Source organism: Phaethon aethereus (assembly GCF_964289735.1).
Source record: "Phaethon aethereus genome assembly, chromosome: 6".
Classification (NCBI taxonomy): domain Eukaryota; kingdom Metazoa; phylum Chordata; class Aves; order Phaethontiformes; family Phaethontidae; genus Phaethon; species Phaethon aethereus.
Genome location: NC_138580.1, coordinates 42922185 through 42940494, shown reverse-complemented (window position 1 = coordinate 42940494; position 18310 = coordinate 42922185). Strand labels below are relative to the sequence as shown.

Sequence of the window (18310 nt, the reverse complement as noted above, 5' to 3'; positions counted from 1 at the left end):
TGGGGGGGAAAAAAGCTACGGTCCTGGGAACAGAAGTTCTAGAAAGTATATCCAGCTGATACAAGAGCTGCAGCAGCTTCAGGACAGTTTGTAATACTTGTGTGTTGTCAGGTTTCTGCAGGTTCCCTGTAAAATTTGTGTATCCTTCTTGTAAGCTGCCTGTAAAGGAAATGGGACTTCCTCCTCTGAAAAGAGGCAGGAATGTGTCAGTCCTGATTCCTCATACCTGCTTGTGCATGTTGTACTGGACAAAATGCATGAAGTAGGTGTGTAATAGGTGCTTTTGTAGACGAGATGAGATACCCATTGCTGTAACATACTTATGAGTGTGGTTCCTATGCAGCAATTGGAAGAGCTCCAGCTAATAAAGTTATGGACTGTTGCAATGATGGTGAGCCAAAATCTAATGTTCCTGCAGTGTTAGGACCATGCAGTCACTTAACTGTTCTCAGTGAAGTTTGAAATGTCACATAAGATTATGGGTAGGTAAAGCGTGCTCTGGGAAGCTGTGCTCCTACATGATGAGAGCTGCTTCAAGAAAAGACGGTTAAGTGCCAGAAAATAATAAATAGTGATACTTCTGTGCTGGAGGAGAGAGAGAAAACACAAGGAAACATGAAAGGTGCCTTTAAATGCTTCCTGCTGAGCAGTGAATTAGTTCTGGCAAGCGAATGTGGTTTTGTGGTTAAAGGCATTGTTGTGGCAGGTGTCTTTGGGTGGTGCTTTTAGTATTCAAAGTTATTTCTTAAGGTACAGAGCAGAGCTGAAGCTGGAGAATCCATCTTTGGTAGCATTAGGTTTGAGTTTTGTTTGGTGTTCACTGGTTTCTTTGGAGGCAGTGGTTGTGAGAGCAAAGAAGTTTTAAGAGCAGCAGGTTTTCCATCTTGGCCACTAACTAAAATAAATTGTGCCTGGGAATTGTCCTCTACAATTGCCATTTGGCTGAGATTCATGAAGGAATGGATTAACTGCAGACTAGTTGACTACTGCGCTCAGTTTATGTGTGTCTAGTTATGTTTCAGGTATGTCTGGACAAATTTTATCTGCTTTCTCCTACAGACTTGTAAAGTCCAGAACATCTGCTGCTACTTGGCAGAGAGCAGACTTTCCAGTTTCTGTGGGAAGAAGGGACAGAGATGTTTATTTACTGATAGTTGAGTTGGATCTTCCACAACCTGTGCTGTTAAGTCTGAGCTCAACAAAGTCTTCAAACACTGCCTGCATGTGGTCCTTTTCAGACCAAAACTCTTAGCTTGCTGTTTTGACCACCGCTTGTCTCAGTGAACATGCAGATTAAAGGTCACAGTGTCGGTACCGATTACAAGGGTGGTTGTAGGATGGACTGCACTTAAGTAATGAAGATCTGGTACCTGAAGGGCTGCCTTCTGCTGGGTTCTGTTTATTTTAGTTCAAGGTTAATTGGCAGTGGGTATTAGATTCCTTCTCGCTAGAACCCCAAGAGAGGAGACTTAACAGGTGCAAATGTGCTGTTCCTGAAGTGTGCTGGGATTCAGAAATTAAACTGGTTTGCGTCATCAGATCACTGTTTTGGGCAAGCTCTTCCATCCCAGCTCAGTTATTCCCAGCTGTCCTGGAGTGGGAAGGCTGGGAGTGCCGCACAGGAGGGCCAGTGCTAGCATGTCATGAAAAGAACTCTTGCTGTGTTGGTGAGGAGGTAAAGGAGGGCTCATTTTCCTGCCTTCCAGCATGTGAAATACACATTTAATGTATGTGAAGATACATAATGTAGTAGCTTATAGGAAGCATCTCTGGTGTTCATCCTTGTCTTGTCAAAAGGTATTTATCCTTACCTTCTCCCATGTCAACTTTTACTAGATTATCGTATTTCCTCACTTATATGTCTGTAGTAGGATAATTTACAGTGTGCGTGTTAGCATACATTAGCTGAACATGTTGAAACTGTTCACTGCTGTGAGATAAGGTCCCAAAATTAGTGATTTGGGGAAAAAAATGAATTGCTTAAAGATGATTAACTCAGGGCATATGCTTTATGTGTATGTAAATATTTGTAAAGAAATGCAATTCACTGAAAACAACACAATTTGCAGAGTTTCAAGTGTTGAATTTACAATTTGGTCACTGTCCACTGCAAATGGCTGTATTTTTTGCCAACTACACATAGGTGGCAGTGTTGGTCTGTGTATGATACTGGTATGCAGACGGTGGTTTTCTAGCAGTTTCTCAGACATTTTAAGTTTGGGGTATTTTGAAAGTGCTGGTGTCGTGCAGCATGGATCTTTGGTGTATCCTGATACCTGTCGTTATAGCTGCTGCAGCAAGCTTCCCCTGGTTACTCCTAGGCTGGGTGCTAGGGGCACTGCCTGCTTCCAAACCCTGTGATTGCCTCAGTGTTGATCCATTTAGGATGGGAATTTGGGGAAGAGCACCACCTTACTTTAATCTTTGTGAGGGTTCATTTTTTTTTTTTTGAAAACTAATTGAAGAGGAGGCAATTAAATGAGGTTGATACAGCAAGATAGTGTGTGAGGTTCAACAAAACCACTGATTTTACCTTGCTTATATAGGAAAGCAAAAAGCTAGAGGTGCCTTATGGAAAAGGCTCCCAGAAATGACAGAGCATCTCCGGGGGGAAAAACCTGGAGGAGGGAATGGAGAAGCTGGAGCAGGAACAAGCTCGGAGGCAAGGGTGAAGGGGGGAAAAAACACAGTAGCTGTGTGGCAAAAAGGACTATGTATTCATCATAACCAGAAAATAGACAAAACCTGTGGAAGTATTATTTAACAGAAAAGTAGTTGTTTAATATTTGGTCAAACTCAGAATTGATGTTGCTGTCTTTGGGGCAGGATGTGGACTAACTGCTCCTTTTTCTTTCTTTTCCTTCTTTCTTTTCCCTCAGTGTTCAGGACAAAGCTGGAGTGCTGGATCCTGTAGCCATCCCTCGCTTCATTCCAGAAATCACAATTGGAGGCAGTGAATATGATAAAATCTATTACGAGTATCGATCGGTAAGTAATACTGGAAGAGGAACAGTTGTATGATAGCCAGGCAATCGTCCCTGCCAAGGTGTAAGCGCATTCATAAGTGTCCTGTGCATAGTCTGGGTGTCAATCTCATGCACAGGGATACACATTTCTAAGAGCAGGTTCTGGACTTTGCCCAGATCCCTACCTTTTTTGAAGTCTAGCTTCCCCACAAGAGGGATAATGAAGCAAATGTTTTGTTTCGTAAGCTGATTTTCTTTTTTGATCTTTAGATGTGGACTAAAGGATAAGTGGTTTTCATTTGTTTTTGTTTCTCCTGCCCCGATTAGTCTCTGACCTCTGAGATCTAAAATAATCCTTTGAGTCAAACAAGAAAATTGGAAACCCATGGCGACTTCTATAAAGAAGACCGCTTATAAAACGCTTCGGGAGGGGGTGTTTTTTCTGGAGTAGGCTGAGGAGGTATGAATGTTACATTGCTTCTCCAAACTGTTGTTGCTTTAAATAGTATGTTTCTGTATGCGGGCACACATCCAAAGCCTGTTGTGGCCCAGCGCTCTCTTACACCTCATGCAGGCTCCCACACAATGTTTTAATTAGCTGCTTGCCTTTCTGGTTCTGGAGACAATGGTTTTCAATTGACTTAGCACTTTGCCCTATCACTTATTATTATTTAGCTGGTATGGGGTCTTATCTCACAATGTGGTGTTTTCCTAATGCCCAGGTATTGTAAATTCTCATTAGAGAAGTTGTGGAACTGATGGCAATTAATACTGATTGGACAAACTGAAGTTGCAGGTGATGGTATATTTTCAAGTTGGGTTGAAATCTTCTCTGCCACTGTTTCGGCTGGTTGGGTTTTTTTAAGCAATTGCTGAAGACAAAGGAAGGAAGATCTATATAAATTGTTGTAAACCATGATTTGCATAGTCAAAACACTATAATTTTTCTGTTCCTGTGAGTATACAGTCTCTTACTGAAATTAAAATGTAGGAGGTTGGTGGACTTGTTTGGAAACTCTGGACTACCAATGTTTTCTTCTGGAATAGTTAGTTCAGAAGTCCCTGTGAATATTCAACATAATTCGTTCCTCCTCAGCTAACTATGCAGTGGAGAAGCTCCTGGATTCGTGCTGTTCTGCCTTTACAGCTTGTAAAAGGGGCTAAAGCTAAAGGTTAAAGCAGCAGAAAGCATCTTGGTATTCCTTGAGGTTGTCTAATGGGTTGGAAAACTCCCTGGTCCATCTGAGAAATTACTATGAGAATTTTGTGCTTCTTGGTATCACTTACATTTTTAAGTCCAAAACTTCAAGCTCCGACTAAGGATTTTTGGAGTCCTTCCCTCCAAGAGACGTCTGTGTGTGTGCAGCACATTTCAGAAGGATCTGCTGCATGACTTGTCACCAGCATGCAACATCCATCTGTACTGATGGTGCCTTTCTTCCTGAAGATGATAGGGGTTTTTTTGGCTGAAATGTCACTTTGCAGTGGAACTGGGAATTATTGAGGCTGCCTGACACACAGCTAGATGTGACCTTGGTGCTGCGTGCAAAGAACCAGGGGTAATACTTCTGAAAGCCTTTTTTTCTGTTACTGTACAACAGCACATTCCTCTCTGTGCTGGCAAGAAACTCAGAATGCCCCGGCTCGTCAAGTAGCTGGCTTCCAAGGGAAAAATGTGGCTTGCCTTGCAGATGTAGCAAAGGGATGCTTAGGAGTAGGAATATGAATACCTGGGAAGGCAAGTTGAGCTCTTGGACTGCTCTGCTCAATGCCAGTTAGTTGACAGCAGAAGCTGAGCACTGTCAGTGCAAAAAAACATTGCCAAAATATAATCTCCTTTCTGCAAGCATGCTTTTAGGCCCTGATTCAGGAAAGTCCTGTGGAAAGTGATAATGTCCTTTGGAATAAGGAGGAGTTGTACATTTCAGGAAGCATTCTGTTAAATTCAGGCAATATTAGCTACTCTTTTTCTCTCTTCTGAATGCTTAGATGCTTGTAATCCTGCAGGATGGGGGGTGTCTATAGGCACGGTGCACAATGCAAAAGATGCTGAATTTTCCTACTTCCCATAAGCCACTAGAAAGGGAAGCGCAAAGCCAGCCCCACCTGCCATTTTATGTTCTAAGAATTGAATTCTTTGTGTTAAAACTTTGAAGAGCTCCGTTTTTCCCTCCAACTTTGTTTAGCAAATGAAGGTGTGAATTTCTTTGCAAGGCAAGGCTTACATTCAAGAGGTAATACAGCACGAGACCAACCAGTGCAGGCAGAAAAAGCAGATAAACTTCTAGACGTACAAATCCTGGCTACAAGGCTGCTGGATCTAAGCAGAGGGAATTGTAAGCCTTGCCTTGCCCATGTCTATGCAGGGATGGTTACAGCTGTGCTACCACTTTCGCATTTGAAGACAGATAAAGGTTTTAGGCTCACATGACTTGTAAGTAAAGACTTAATTATGGTATAATTACAGAACTTTAACTTTTCCTTGTGGGAAATATGTGCTTTTAAAGTTAGCGTAATGATGTTTACCACATAAATACAATGATTTGCGTAGGGGATTTTTTCCTCAGCAATCCTGTAACTAGTCATAAATCCTTGATCATACCAATAGGCAGCTAACTGCTGTGCTTTTCAGAGTTGCATGCACACAATTCATGCTGCCTAATGATGGTGGTTTTCAGGGGTTCGCAAATTCCAGGCAGAAGCTGGTTTTTGTTCAAAATATTCATTAGAAGCAACTGAGGAGGAGGAGGAAACACTCTTCAGAGTCCAAGCTTTTAGTATGTGTGCCTTTCAGTAAAATAATGAGGTAGCCACATACAGCTCTGAATACTAGAAACTCACTTTTTTATGTATATCCTTTAAATTTCTTCTGTAAGCGTTCTTTTCACATGTGAGGAGGTGGCTTCCTGCCTCCTTCTCTTACCATAAAGTCATCTGGCAGGGTTCAGCCGCTCTGTTCAGGCATTCATAAACTTCTAAAGATGCTTTTCTGGCAAGGGAAGAGTAACCTTTTAGTCAGGTTCTGTAGATCAGAGATAAGCATGTTCGTTCCTAAGTGAAGCAACATTATTTTAGGAACTGTCAGACTAGTAAAGACTTGACTACTCTTTTTCCTTAACAACTGCTGTATCTCTCTGCTTTCTTCCAACCACACACAATCCCCATGGATAATGCTCCAAACTCCATGTGTGCCCTGCGAAGCTGGAGCACTCAGACAGATGTGTTTGCAGAGAAGACAAAAACAAATGGTTCTGTTTAATGGAATCAGTGTACTTAAATAATGTACTTATGTACTTCACACTCCCGAATGTTGTTGGCAAGTCCTGCTGAATCTCCTAGGGGTGGTGAAAAAAGGCTTCTTCTACGTGCATGCTCTTTTCTGTATACATAAAAGTGCAGCTGTCTAAGTTTCGTATTTAAGTCATCACCTACTTCTTCACCTCTGAAAACAAAGCTGGAGATCTCTAAAATAGTCTTTGCCACCTCTCCCTTCACTGCAGATCGTAAGGAAATGATCCGTATTTCATTTATACAAACAAACAAAAAAAAAATAGTGGGCTTGCTTATCACAAGGTGTACCAGAGCCTGAAGTCCAGAGCCTGCTGGTGTCCACTCCAGGTGTTAGAGTGGAGAATTCCTTCACTAGGTGAAAGCAAAATGGTTAAAACCTAGTCTCCTTTCTCATGTCATCAGCCCTAGCAGAAAGCATCTGTTCTAACCCACTCACCCCAACCCTGGTTCACATAACCCAGCTTTGCTGTTTGTCCAGTGGCTTGCCCCAATGTCTTTAAACACAAGTCTAAGAAACCCTGAAGGGCAAAAGGGCTATTTTCAGCAGTATGCTTAAAAAAACCTGTGGCTTGCATCTCATGCTGTAGGATTTGTTTGGGTGGTTTTTATCCCTATCCTTTCTCCAGGGTGTAAGATTGCACAGTGGGAGGGGTATCCTATCCTCTTCATAGTTTGCTGAGGGGATTTTTTAAGTGTATGTGCTGGTGTGTATATTAAAGAAAATGACCAAATGCTTGCGCACACAGATTCTTCTTCAGACAAGACAGGCCTAGGCATCTAGAAGTTCCTTTTGTACTGAGGCAAATCCCATATCAAAATGTTGTATCTTTTGTTAGCTTAACTTACACAATTAGAAAAAAGGAAGTCAGGGATGTGTACCTTGCCCTTGAAGCAGACAGTTGTGATGAATTCTTTGAAGAATATATTCCACACTCTTGAACTACCTTCAAAGACGCTTCCTATCCCAGTATGACTTCCAGCTCCAGTGAGTGCCTGTGCCTGGGTGTAAGACTTTCTTAGATCAGTTTTAGTCTGAAGTGTCCTTCTGCTCTTGTATCAGAATGGTGAGCCACATGCTTCCCTTCCTTTCTTTACCCTCTTACTGCTTTTCCCCACCAGGCACTGGCTGTTTGCACACTTCAGCTTCCATCCCCTGGCTCCTTTCCTTCGAGCCATCTAATTGTGTGATGTCCTTTTCTGTGGTGAGATAAGCTTTGCACATGTGCTATATTCACTCCATGAGGGAAGCAGAGGCTTATTTGGCACTAGTATTGATTCTGCTTTGTCCATCCTTGTTGGTGCAGCTCCATGCTAAGCAGACACAAAATGGGTGGCTCAGATTTTTCTGCCTACCACTTAACTCATCAAGAAAGCAAATAAATATGCTACTGAAAGGTAAGAGAAGGCTCTGATTTTCTTTTTCCCCACCCTTCTCTGTTGGTGGAAGATTGCTTTTGGAATACAGGGATGCTGACTGTGAGGCAAGGAAAGCTTGAGCTAGTCGAAGACCTAGCTACTGCTACAAGGTGCAATTTGGCTCCCATAACTTGTGTCTTTGGCAAGTCCCTTCAGCGTGAAAACCTGGCAGGGATTTTTTTTTTAATTCCTGGACTAGTCTTATGCTAGATTCTCAAACTGAATGGGTTGCTGGGGTTAGGTGAATACCAGAGCTGTGGAAGGGGAGTAGCAGCAGTGTGTGGCTGGGGTGGGATGGCTGCCTCTCCACAGCAGCTGCACCAGCTCAGCTGCCTTGTCAACCTGCATTTTTGTATCCAGCTCCTCATCCTCCTCCCTTCTGCTCCCGGACCTGGGAGTGTGTGGCTGGCAGTCCCCTGCACTCTTGCATAGCAGCAAGTGGAGAAGAGGCAACAGGTTGGGGGGGAGGAGAGTCCTATGCTTTTTCACCAGGCTTTTTATTGCCCTCTTTTTCATGAGGATTTCACCTCCTAAGGTTGCGTTTTTAAGTGTATGCTGTCTGCCATGCCTCCAGTTATTTAGGTAGTTGCAGGGAAGCAGCTGTAACACAGTGAGCTTTCGAGTGATGGGAAGGTGAGCCTGCCACGAGTCAACTCTCAACCTCACAATCCAAAAATAAGAGTATTGTAAGAGCATGGTTTATAATGTGAAGATCATAACTGCCCAAGAGGGAGAACATTAAGCAAAGACTTTCTCTAGTGGCCCAAGTTGCATGTGAAGTGCAGCCCTGACCCTTCTTGGCAGCTGTGGTCACAAGCGGCTGAAGTTGGCTGCTGGCAAATGGAGGGGGGGGTTGGAAATCCTTTAGCTTTCGCATCTCCTCTGAGAGTGTGGAGCACTCCTAGCTTACCCATACATCTCCCATTTAAAATACCTTGAACTACAAAAGAAATACTTGAGCTTTCAGGAAGCCGGAGTCTGGATTAACAGGGAGTGTGTGTGTCAAAATGACGCATTGAGGTTTAATGTGGTGATACTGCGTGACAGGGTCCTCAACGCTTGGCCTTTGGCTGCAGATTTTGGGTTAGAAGAAAAGCGACAGGCTTTGAAAAAACCCTTTGACTAATTCTACATGTATGCACAGAGGACGTTACCCATGCATACATCCAAAGTACAACTGCTGCAATAAGCCTTATCCAAGCCATGAATTGTCTTCCATGGTACTCTTGCCTTTGAGGAAGTAGGGAGGTTAGGATATCTTTGTTCTCCGTGTTTGTGATTGTATCAAAGACAGCCGCTATGGTAATAATCTTCTGTTTTCTCTCACCTGCCATTTTTTCTTGGCTTTATGAAGTTTTCTTTTTTTTTTTTTTTAAGTATCAAGGTCTCCCTTCCTAATTCTTAATTTAATGGAGGTGTTTGACAGCTGTAATGCCCAGCCCTGTCTGCTCTTGAATCCAGGAAGGAATGAAAACAGACACACAATAAATTAGGAAGGGCTTAATTTAATATTTTTTTTTCCTGTTTTATCTCTGCAAAAATATTTTTAGCCTTTCCTAAAGTAACAAGAAGCTGCCTGGCTAAATATCAGTAAGACCAGAAGAACCTGAAGAATAACTAAAACTTAAGGATGATGAGGTGGTTCCTGAAGGGTACCTGGAAAGGGGTGGGAATAGGTATGTGATCTCTTCTTCCCACCTTCCCACTCTCCAATCTTGTACATAAGAGAGCGTGAGAGCAGCCCCTCTTCTGCTTTTTAAACATGTAGCTTCTCTACCCTGCTTCCCTTGAAAAATATCATGGATGCTTGGTAGGGCTATCTATCCCAGATACAGGGGGGAAGGAACCTGAGAGACCTTGGTCTTGGTAGTTGTGTCTGTTTTGTTTCAGATGACAGACCATGCTGTCCTGGGCACTGGGTACCTGTGTAAATCAAAAAGACAGTAAAATCCCACTGGCATTAAAACAGTCCATTTCAAACTTGACAGTCTGCCACTGAGCCCTATGAAAAAAACCCACTTTTTTATGTGGAAGCACATCCTTCCTCTCCCAAACCCATTTTAATCCAATACCCAGGTAGAATGTGATCCCCAGGGTAGACATCTATGAAATAAATAAAAAAAAAAACCCAAGGAAAATAGCTTGGAAGGAAGATCTTTTTTTAGTGAATAAGCAAAGTGGAGAAAAGTTGCAGGTGAACTGCTCCCACTCCACTCTTCTGTATTTCCTAGGAAACTCTAATTTAAAAAAAAAAAATCCAACCCTCAGAGGACTGTTTCATTGTGGTATCTTCTGTTGAAAATCATCCTGTAGATCAGGAAAAGGTTTTGGCAAATGTGTAAGAAGGATACTTGGATTTATTTCTCGCTCTCCCTGCTTTGCTCCAGCTTCTCAGGAGTAACATCTCCATGGGTCTTAAATTGTGAAATAGTGTCAGTTTGAGGTGTTTAACTGTGCGGGTGTGATGGGACAGTTTTGGCTCGGATGGCATTAGTATGTTTGCATTTTTCTGATGATGGCATTTTTCTACTGATAAGTGCCTTGAGGCTTTTTAATATGGAACTGGCATTGCTAAGACCTGCTGCTACTTTGGGTGACGTAGCATAAGGAAAGCTATTGTAAGAAGCTTTTTAAGCTTTTTGCATTTTACCTGTCCTGTTAGAAAAGCAAGTCTGCAGTTAGTGCAACACTTTATCTGGCTTGAGTATAGTTACTTGGCTTTTTCCTGTGATAGGTTTGCACTCTGTAGTGGATAACTGGCATTTCTAACAAATTTGCGGAGAAAAAACCAAAGTAGATATGATTTTGCTGCTATGGAGAGTAGTCTTTGGGGCAAGTAGGCACTGTGGGGAAAAAAGCTGAAACAAAATATTTAGCTGTACTCTGTTGCGTATTTATTCTTGGCTGTCCTGCAAAAGTAAGGCTAGAGATATACATTAGATTGTTTATGGTGTTTGTAGTGGTTCAAGTTGCAAGTCACATTAATTTTTACAAAATCACATTCCTGCTTAAACTTGGTTATGTTTGAAATCAAAAATACTTCAGCTTTAAAGAAAATATGGTGCGTCCTCCTTATGGGCACTTCTCTTTCCAAAAGATTTCTACTCTCTTATCTGTCTTTTTTAAATGAAGGAATGAAGGGTAGGACAACATGCATTGAACAATTTCAGCAAATTGGAATTGTTTTAACCTCAATTCAGTAAAGCTTTTGAGTACTCTTGTTGCTTGGGCTATAATGAATGTTAACAGCATTAAGAATCTTGTTTGAGTAAAGAATGGCAGGAGTTGAGCTATAAAGGAACATCTGTCTATGTTATGAATATGTGTGTGGGGGTATTACATCCCCCCCCCTTTTATCTGTTCCTCTGGAAGATATGAACCAATCACTTCCAGAATACAGCCAAAATATGAAGCTATGTGTTCCTAGATTCCCTCAAATTTTAGCTGTGCGCCAACAATACACACTGACGATAAACGTCAGGAAATCGGGATTTCTACTGGAAAAAGCAGTAGTCTTTGCTAACAGCAGTGATGGAAGGTGCTATTATTATGCTTGTTATAAACAGCCACTAAATGAAAAGGTTTGGATATTGATGAATGAGCCCATGCTTGCAGAGTAATGACTCTGTTTTTAAGCACTCTTTGATCAGTGCTACTCAAAATTTGCTATTTATAGATCTATTTTAGCTGTGAAGCCCAGCCATTAGTAGAAAGCAGCACAGGAATCGAAAGGAAAAAATGGTAATTCTTTTTGCTCCTGAAATCTTGGAAAACAAGACAGGCTCTAAACTGATGGATGGTAGACCTTTTTAGATTGTTAAAACTCTCCAGGGCTCTACCTGTACATGTCTGGCTTGAGATTATTTTGAGGAGCCATGAAATGCAGGCGCAGCATATAGCAAACAGCTGGCTGAAGCTGTTTGTTGCTACTCCGCAGCCTGTACCACTTTATAGGGCTTTTCATCATGTTTATAGTTTTGACAGACATGTCTGTGGCAGAGTTCTTAATTTAACTGATGAGATGATCTTGTTTTCATCTTTTTACCGATGCTCTTTTAAAGTTGAGCAGCTTCATTCCTTTGAGCTGGCTCTACCTTTGGGTACAGCTCATTTCATTAGTTTCATGCTCTGTGTGGTGGATTTTATCGCATACTTCTTGAGATAATTCTTGCTGCCAACTTTAAGTTCTGCACAGTGTAATGCAGCAGACCAGGACTTGATTCTCAGTCTCATCCATTTTCATGGAGTGGAAAAATCTGTTACTTGGCAGTGACCTTGCAGGAGCTCACGCTTACCTCCTGCTCCAGGGGTGTGTGTGAGCAGTTGGGCTTGTCTAGTGGGTTCTCTGTTCCAGTTTGCTTGGCCAGTACTGCTTCAGTTGTAAGCTCTTGAGGGCAGAGACTTAATTCTTGCATTGCAAAGTCTGTGTCTAGATGGCTGCTGTGATAACGACATGGCCTTTCTTACTTTTTGTGGGAAAGTTGGTTCAGGTTTGGTGTTATGGTCGACTGCTTTCTCTGCCACTTGGTGCTAGACAAAAGTTGTTGGTGGATCCATGGGTGTCTCTGAGCTGATGTCAGTGAAGGACCTAAGAGGATTTTGAAGGGATTTATTTGACCCTGTATGCTCTTCTTTTTACTGGCCTGTGGAAATGTGGTGTTAATAATTAATCAAGCATAATAGGATGCACTACTATTATTTTTAATGTGGCCATTAAGTCACACCTTTGCTTTGGTCTTACTCAAGTGTGATTTGAAGGTAACAAGCATGGAGTGGTCCTGTGAACGTGCCAGCCTCTTGCAAACGATGTGGCCTTGCTGATTTTTCATTAGAGTTCTGACTTGGGGACTGACTTGTAATGTGCAAGTCTCGTGGGAAATGCAAGTCACTTCCAAGTACTTGCCTGGCTTCCCATTGAGACCCTCTAAATTTTGTGCCAACAGTATCGTTCAGCAAGGAGTCCTCCAAGCCATTGGCTTCATTTGATGGCACCTATATCTAGTGCAGGAAGAAATGGTGAATATTAAGTCCCTCTCTATGTTCTCCCAGCTACTGGCAAGCTACACAGAGCTTTGTCCTATCTCCCTTCCATCATGTCTCTTCTAGGCTGGACGGTTTACCTCTTCTGGCTGCAATACCAGCAGCCTCAGGGCTGGCTGCTTGTTCCCATCCCTGCCCTTGTGCTGGCTAAGCAGCCGTGGGCAGAACAGGCTGGGAACTTCAGTTTGGAGTGCCAGCTTAACCATTTGTTGTCACCCAAAAAAGCATATCCTACCACCTGCCCTGCATCCCCAGATCTTCTCTGATGCTCCCACCACTCTTCTTTGCAGTGGTCTGGTATGCGTTTGGCTGACTGACTTGCACAGTCACTGAAAACTAACCCAGGCAGAAGGAGCATAATAGCTTCTCCCTGGGTGAGGGGGTTGACCGAGCTTGTGGAATGTTCCAGTAAAGATGCAGAGCTGGCTTGGACTGCACAGCAGAGAGATGAGAGGGTGGGTACTGTAGGACCTTTTCTTGCTGGCATCGTGTGGTTCAGTCCGTTCAGCCACGCTGTGCAACTTTGCTGCAACACTTCTCATTTGACTGTCTTAATCCAGGCGTCTTATGATGTTGAGCAAATCCTTGTTCTGGCAGGAGGTGGGCATGTGAGGGGCTGGAGGGGAGGCAGAGGACCACAAGAACAGAAGTGATTCCTGTTCCAGTATTTTTCCAAATGCTCAGTAAGTGCTAAAAGATCACCAGCTTCCTCCCTTCTGGGACAGACCTACGTTGTTCCTAGTTGTGCAGACTTTTTTCTACGGACATGACTGTGGAAAGTGAGCTGTAAAGAGCCTGTTCTCAGGCAGTTGTCTGTTACCTGTACCTGGTGCAGATAGTGTGCAGAACGTAAATTCACATCATTCTGCTTGCTAGGCAATACAGGATTTGTTTACTGTGCCTTGCTCTTCCCATTTTTTTGACGGGGGGCTGTTTTGAAAGCCTGGCTGTAACATATCCCAAAACTCGACTGCTTTTGCCAAGGCCCACTGTGAACGATGGAGTATGGATGAATACTTATTATAAAAATCGCTTTGATGTATTGCATGTCTTTAACCAAAGGCACATGGGGAATTTGTTTTGGACAATGAATTTGAATTCTGTTGGGATTGATATTGTATCTTTTAAAGAGGGCAGATTTACCCAGAAACGAAACTGTAAACTCCCATATTTTCCCAGAGAGCTCCTGTTGCTTTAATAATCTAGTTATCTGGGAATCTCTTGAAGTATCAAAGGGCCAATTATGTGCTGCCTGGAGAGGACCAGGGAGAGCTGTTTTTGTGCTAGAATTAATAGATACAGGCTGGTCACAGCAGGTCTGATGTCCTTCCTAGCTCACCACTGTAAATTTGCGGGGCAGAGATAGTAATCGTTTATTTTCATCTCGCATCTCCTCTTTGCTCGGCAGGAGTAACTTTTAACAGGACTGCATGGTTTCTTCTGATATTTAGACAAGACATTAAAGATAACTTTAAATGAAAAAACTTAAAAAAACTGATCAAGAGTGGCTTGTAATGGCTTGTGACAAGGCGGGATGGGGAGCGTCTCACAAAGGAGGTAAAAGTCTTCTGTTAGCTTGATGTTTTAGGGAAAGAAATGTCTGTCTTTGACCTTGAAATTAAAGAAGAGAAAAAGAACACCTCCCCCTTCCTCGAAACAACAGGCTTCATCCTGGATTAAATGGCTGTTTTTGTGGCCTTAGTATAGATTTCATCAAGACTGGGTCTTGCTTCTCTCTGCAGGGGCAGCTCTCAAGCAGGATACTCTTTACAGTTTTTTGAAAGGAAGAATCATCAGGACAAGTCAGGGGTCCTGTGTGAAACTAGCGTTTGTGTGGAGATGAGCAGATGATCTGTGCTTAATTATTTGTAAAGGCTGCCAGTGGATAGCTTATTTTTAAAGGAAGGGTTTTATTATAGCATCTTTGCTTGCTTCAGACTTTCTCACAACACTGATTTGCCTTTTCATGGTGGTTTGCTTCTTGATTCCAGTATTGTAACTCAAAGGTGAATGCTGTGTTCTGTCTCTTTTCTTCATTCCTGGAGATAGGAAGAGAGGTCCTGGAGACAGACTCAGCTTTTGGAGCTAGGACCTAATAATCTCTGGCATTTCAGGTCGCACTCAGTACTTTCCAAAGGGGACTGCTTTACACCTAAAATGGTTGAAAGGTTGAAATGTATCTACATCTGTTTCCTCTGCAGGATCACTCGGCTCGGAGTAATTGCCAAAATAGCTACTTTATGCACTGATCCTGTCACTGGCAGGTTTTGTTCTCATGGCTTAGTTACTTAGCAGGTACAGAGCCTGGTTTATGTTTATTCAGGCTGAAACTGCCCTAAAAACTTGGGTTGCTTTTGCAAAGCAAGTTGGTAGGAGATGATTTTGATGACAGCGTGGCTGGCACGCTTGTGGTGAGTCTTCTGTCACATAAGCGTGCTTTTGCTGACCCGATGCAGCCTGCTTGGCTTTCCTCGCCTGCAGAGAGAACACGTACGCTGTGTAAGGGGAGTTTACTATTTTAACTGTACTGGCAGGCTTTCTTTAGTAGTCCTGTGTGCTGCATCTGTAATCCCTTAAAATGGCTGATACTTAAACAGCCTCTTTTCCCAAATCTTTGAAACTGAAGGTAGAACGGCTTGACTGCTGAATTTTTTTCTGTAATGCTGCCTGAGTGCTTTTGCGGTGTGGCTGCACTCAGCAGCAGGCTGAGAGGCCCAGGCTTGGCTTTCCATCCCGATACATGGTCTGCACAGCTGTGCGTGTCCTCTTCCTCTTGACTCTTGTGGAAGGCTTTGGTTGTGGGACATCTGTTTAGCTGGCTAGATGGGCTACCAGGAAGGGGGTTGTGTGCTTCAGTGTTTTGTGTCCTTTCACAGACTTGGAGGTAACAGATCCTCCTCTACAGCTCCCTGAACTCCCAAATGCCAAGACTCTCTTTAGACTACCTCTATACACCTCCGTTTGTTCTTGTCTCTGATAATTTGCTTGCCCTCCTTGGTGAAGGTACAGACCCTCCAGCTTTCCTACTACATCTCATGTCCCCCAGCACTCCAGACCATCCAGCCTCACCCTCTGCAATGCGTTTCTTTATTTGCTAGGCGCAAACCGCTCCTTGCGTGATCCTCTTGTGACCTGCACAACCAGTCCAAGCTCTTGAGGTGCTGTCAGAAGGAAAGGCTTCTCACTGCAGTCCCCGGCCCTCGGCTATCTCACGTACAGTGATGTGTAACGAACTGTACAGAGTGGTGACTTCATGCGGCAGCACCGTGGTTGCTCAGGCTCTGTTTTGGGAACTGCAGGTACAGAAAGGTTGGTCAGGCTAACCTGCATGTCTGAGCTTCCTAGACAGGGGCTGCTCCCAGCAGCGTTAAGGGTCTGTGCAGAAGGGTTGAAGCCTGGAAGGTCGGCGAGATTCAGAGGCCCCAGGTGAAGGCTGTGGCTTAGGTCCCAGGGTACTGGTGAAATTTTGGGTATGGGGTTCAAGAAGCTTCCGTTTTTCCAGCAAGTAGTGGTTTCTGGCTTTGCTTATGAAGACAGGCAGATACTGCTTTTGCATTAATGAAGTTAAGTTCAGCTCTTGAAGGGTGAATTTCATCTGAATGGTTTAATTTAATGTAGTAATTAACTCAGTATTTCATGCATGAAATATTTCATGCATTTAACAATGTGTGCCTCTTTTGGCATGAGATTCTACTGACTGATTCAATTCCTCTACTACATGGTATGGTTAGATGGGTCATCTCTTAGTAAAACTGGGAGCAGGGGTGTGTAGAGGAGAAGAGTTGGATGAATCCAGGTGGAATATGCTGTTGTGCTATTGACATATTGGCCTAGTTTTCATATGTGCCATAGTGGTTTTTGTGGGCACTCCTTCCAGCAGCACAGCTCAAATTTTTCAGAGGGACTGATTTTTCTACAAGTGCTAATAATTACATTGGGTAAAAAAAAAAAAAAAAAAAATTTCGAGTTGTACTTCTGCAGATACCATGAGGCACTTCATAAAGAATCTAAAAATTTCCATAGAGAGTGAAAAGAGAAATGTTTCTGACTGAATTTTCTGCTTTCTCTAGCTGCCTGGTCGCAATTTTAGGCAAGGCTACAATGCTGATGTTGGTGACAAGTGGATCTGGCTGAAATGAAATCTGCCTCCCCTTGGAGCCCTAACTGCGATGGACCACGGAACTTGAGTGAAGAAGCTGAGTTCAGTGTGCCTGCTCTGCATCAATTGTGTAGCACAAAGAAAATGCTGGTTAAATCATCTTCCAGCTACAGCATGAGAGACTTCTAGAAAGGAAATCACTTTATTCTGGTTTGTTCTTCCCTGGAGAGTTCAGGGTGCTTTGTCTTTGGATGTTGGATGGTCAGTGTGTGATAGCAGAGTGATCTGGTATTACAGGGGCAGGCTTAAGATCAATGCTGAACTTTCTCTTCATCAAGACTGTGGCATGTTATTATACAGGATTATTGTTGTTTTGCTGAATCAAGAGAAATTAAACCTGTATCCTCCTGGCTCTCACAAAGTTCATTTCTTGCTCTGTCATGCATTGGGTTTTATTAGTTTCATTAGAAGAGTGCACATGCTAAAAAAACCCACACTTGCCTCATGTTCTGAAAGCCTATTACTGGACATCAGCATCAAAGTGGGCAAGCATAAAAAAGTTAATTGAGAGAAGGAAATAAGTGTTAATCTAAATTTAAACAGCAAAATGTCTGTGCTTTAAAAGTATAAAAAAAAAAACCCTAATTGCCAGCAGTTGTACTCATAGCTTCTTCCTTTGAATGGGCACTATAGATCACAATGTTTGGGTATAAAAGACAAACGTAATTATTATTTTTGCAAGTCCCTGAAAGTCCAAGTTGGAGTTCTTTTTAAAGAAATGATTCATTTGGTATTAGTTAGTCACACAAATGAGGCACTTTGGCATTGGTTCAAGCCATGCTGCCCAGACTTAGTCTGCAGTAATTCTGCATTTCCAGCAAGGGGCTAACTACTTCAGTCGCTGAGCAAAATGCTGCCAGGCATCCCAGTATTGAGGGCAGTGCCTTTGAATTCAGCAACCAAGTCTTGCCTGTGCCCCTTCCCATATCAAAACTAGTATGAAAAGACTCTTAAGAGCTGTGGGGGCCTGCTTAGATACTGAAATAAATGAGCAGTGGGATAGAAATGTGGCTCTTCTCACTGATCTCTTAGCTCTTTGTTTCCATGTTTTATGGCTTTATAGATTTTTTCACCTGTGGTTGCAAAAGAACTGTCTCTGTGTCGATGCCACTGTGCCTCCTTGCGCTAATGCAGCTGGTGGCTTCATGGTGACGAGCAAGTGTGGGATGCGGGGCTGGCACTGTGCCTTGGGCTTGTGTGAAAATGCAGCAGAACTGGCATAGTCAGTCCTGCGAGGCTGTGCACTTTTTGAACTGTTGTAAGACCTTTGGGCGTTTTCACCTTCCAGAGGCTGGTGGTGAGATGCTGGAGCTATATGTGTTGCAGCTCGGCTGTGTGCTTCCTTACCCCATGACTCCCCCAGGGAGGTGTATCTTAGTGCTCTGATGCCTGAGGACCTGCCAGCCCCAGCCACTGTTGCCTTCTCATGTGCAATGAG

At 43.0% G+C, this 18310-nt stretch overlaps 1 protein-coding gene across 1 annotated transcript in view; it reads left to right on the top strand.

The window, feature by feature from the left end:
• Positions 1 to 17233, top strand: part of NDUFA10 (NADH:ubiquinone oxidoreductase subunit A10) — a gene marked incomplete at its 5' end in the record, with an annotated part of 41639 nt that extends 24406 nt beyond the window's left edge. Inside the window, 2 exons of the mRNA XM_082001824.1 lie at positions 2880 to 2988; positions 16784 to 17233. Coding sequence (XP_081857950.1) covers positions 2880 to 2988; positions 16784 to 16852 — 178 coding nt within the window. The 3' untranslated portion in view covers positions 16853 to 17233. The remainder of the gene's footprint in view (positions 1 to 2879; positions 2989 to 16783) is intronic.
• Between the last annotated feature and the right edge of the window lie 1077 nt (positions 17234 to 18310).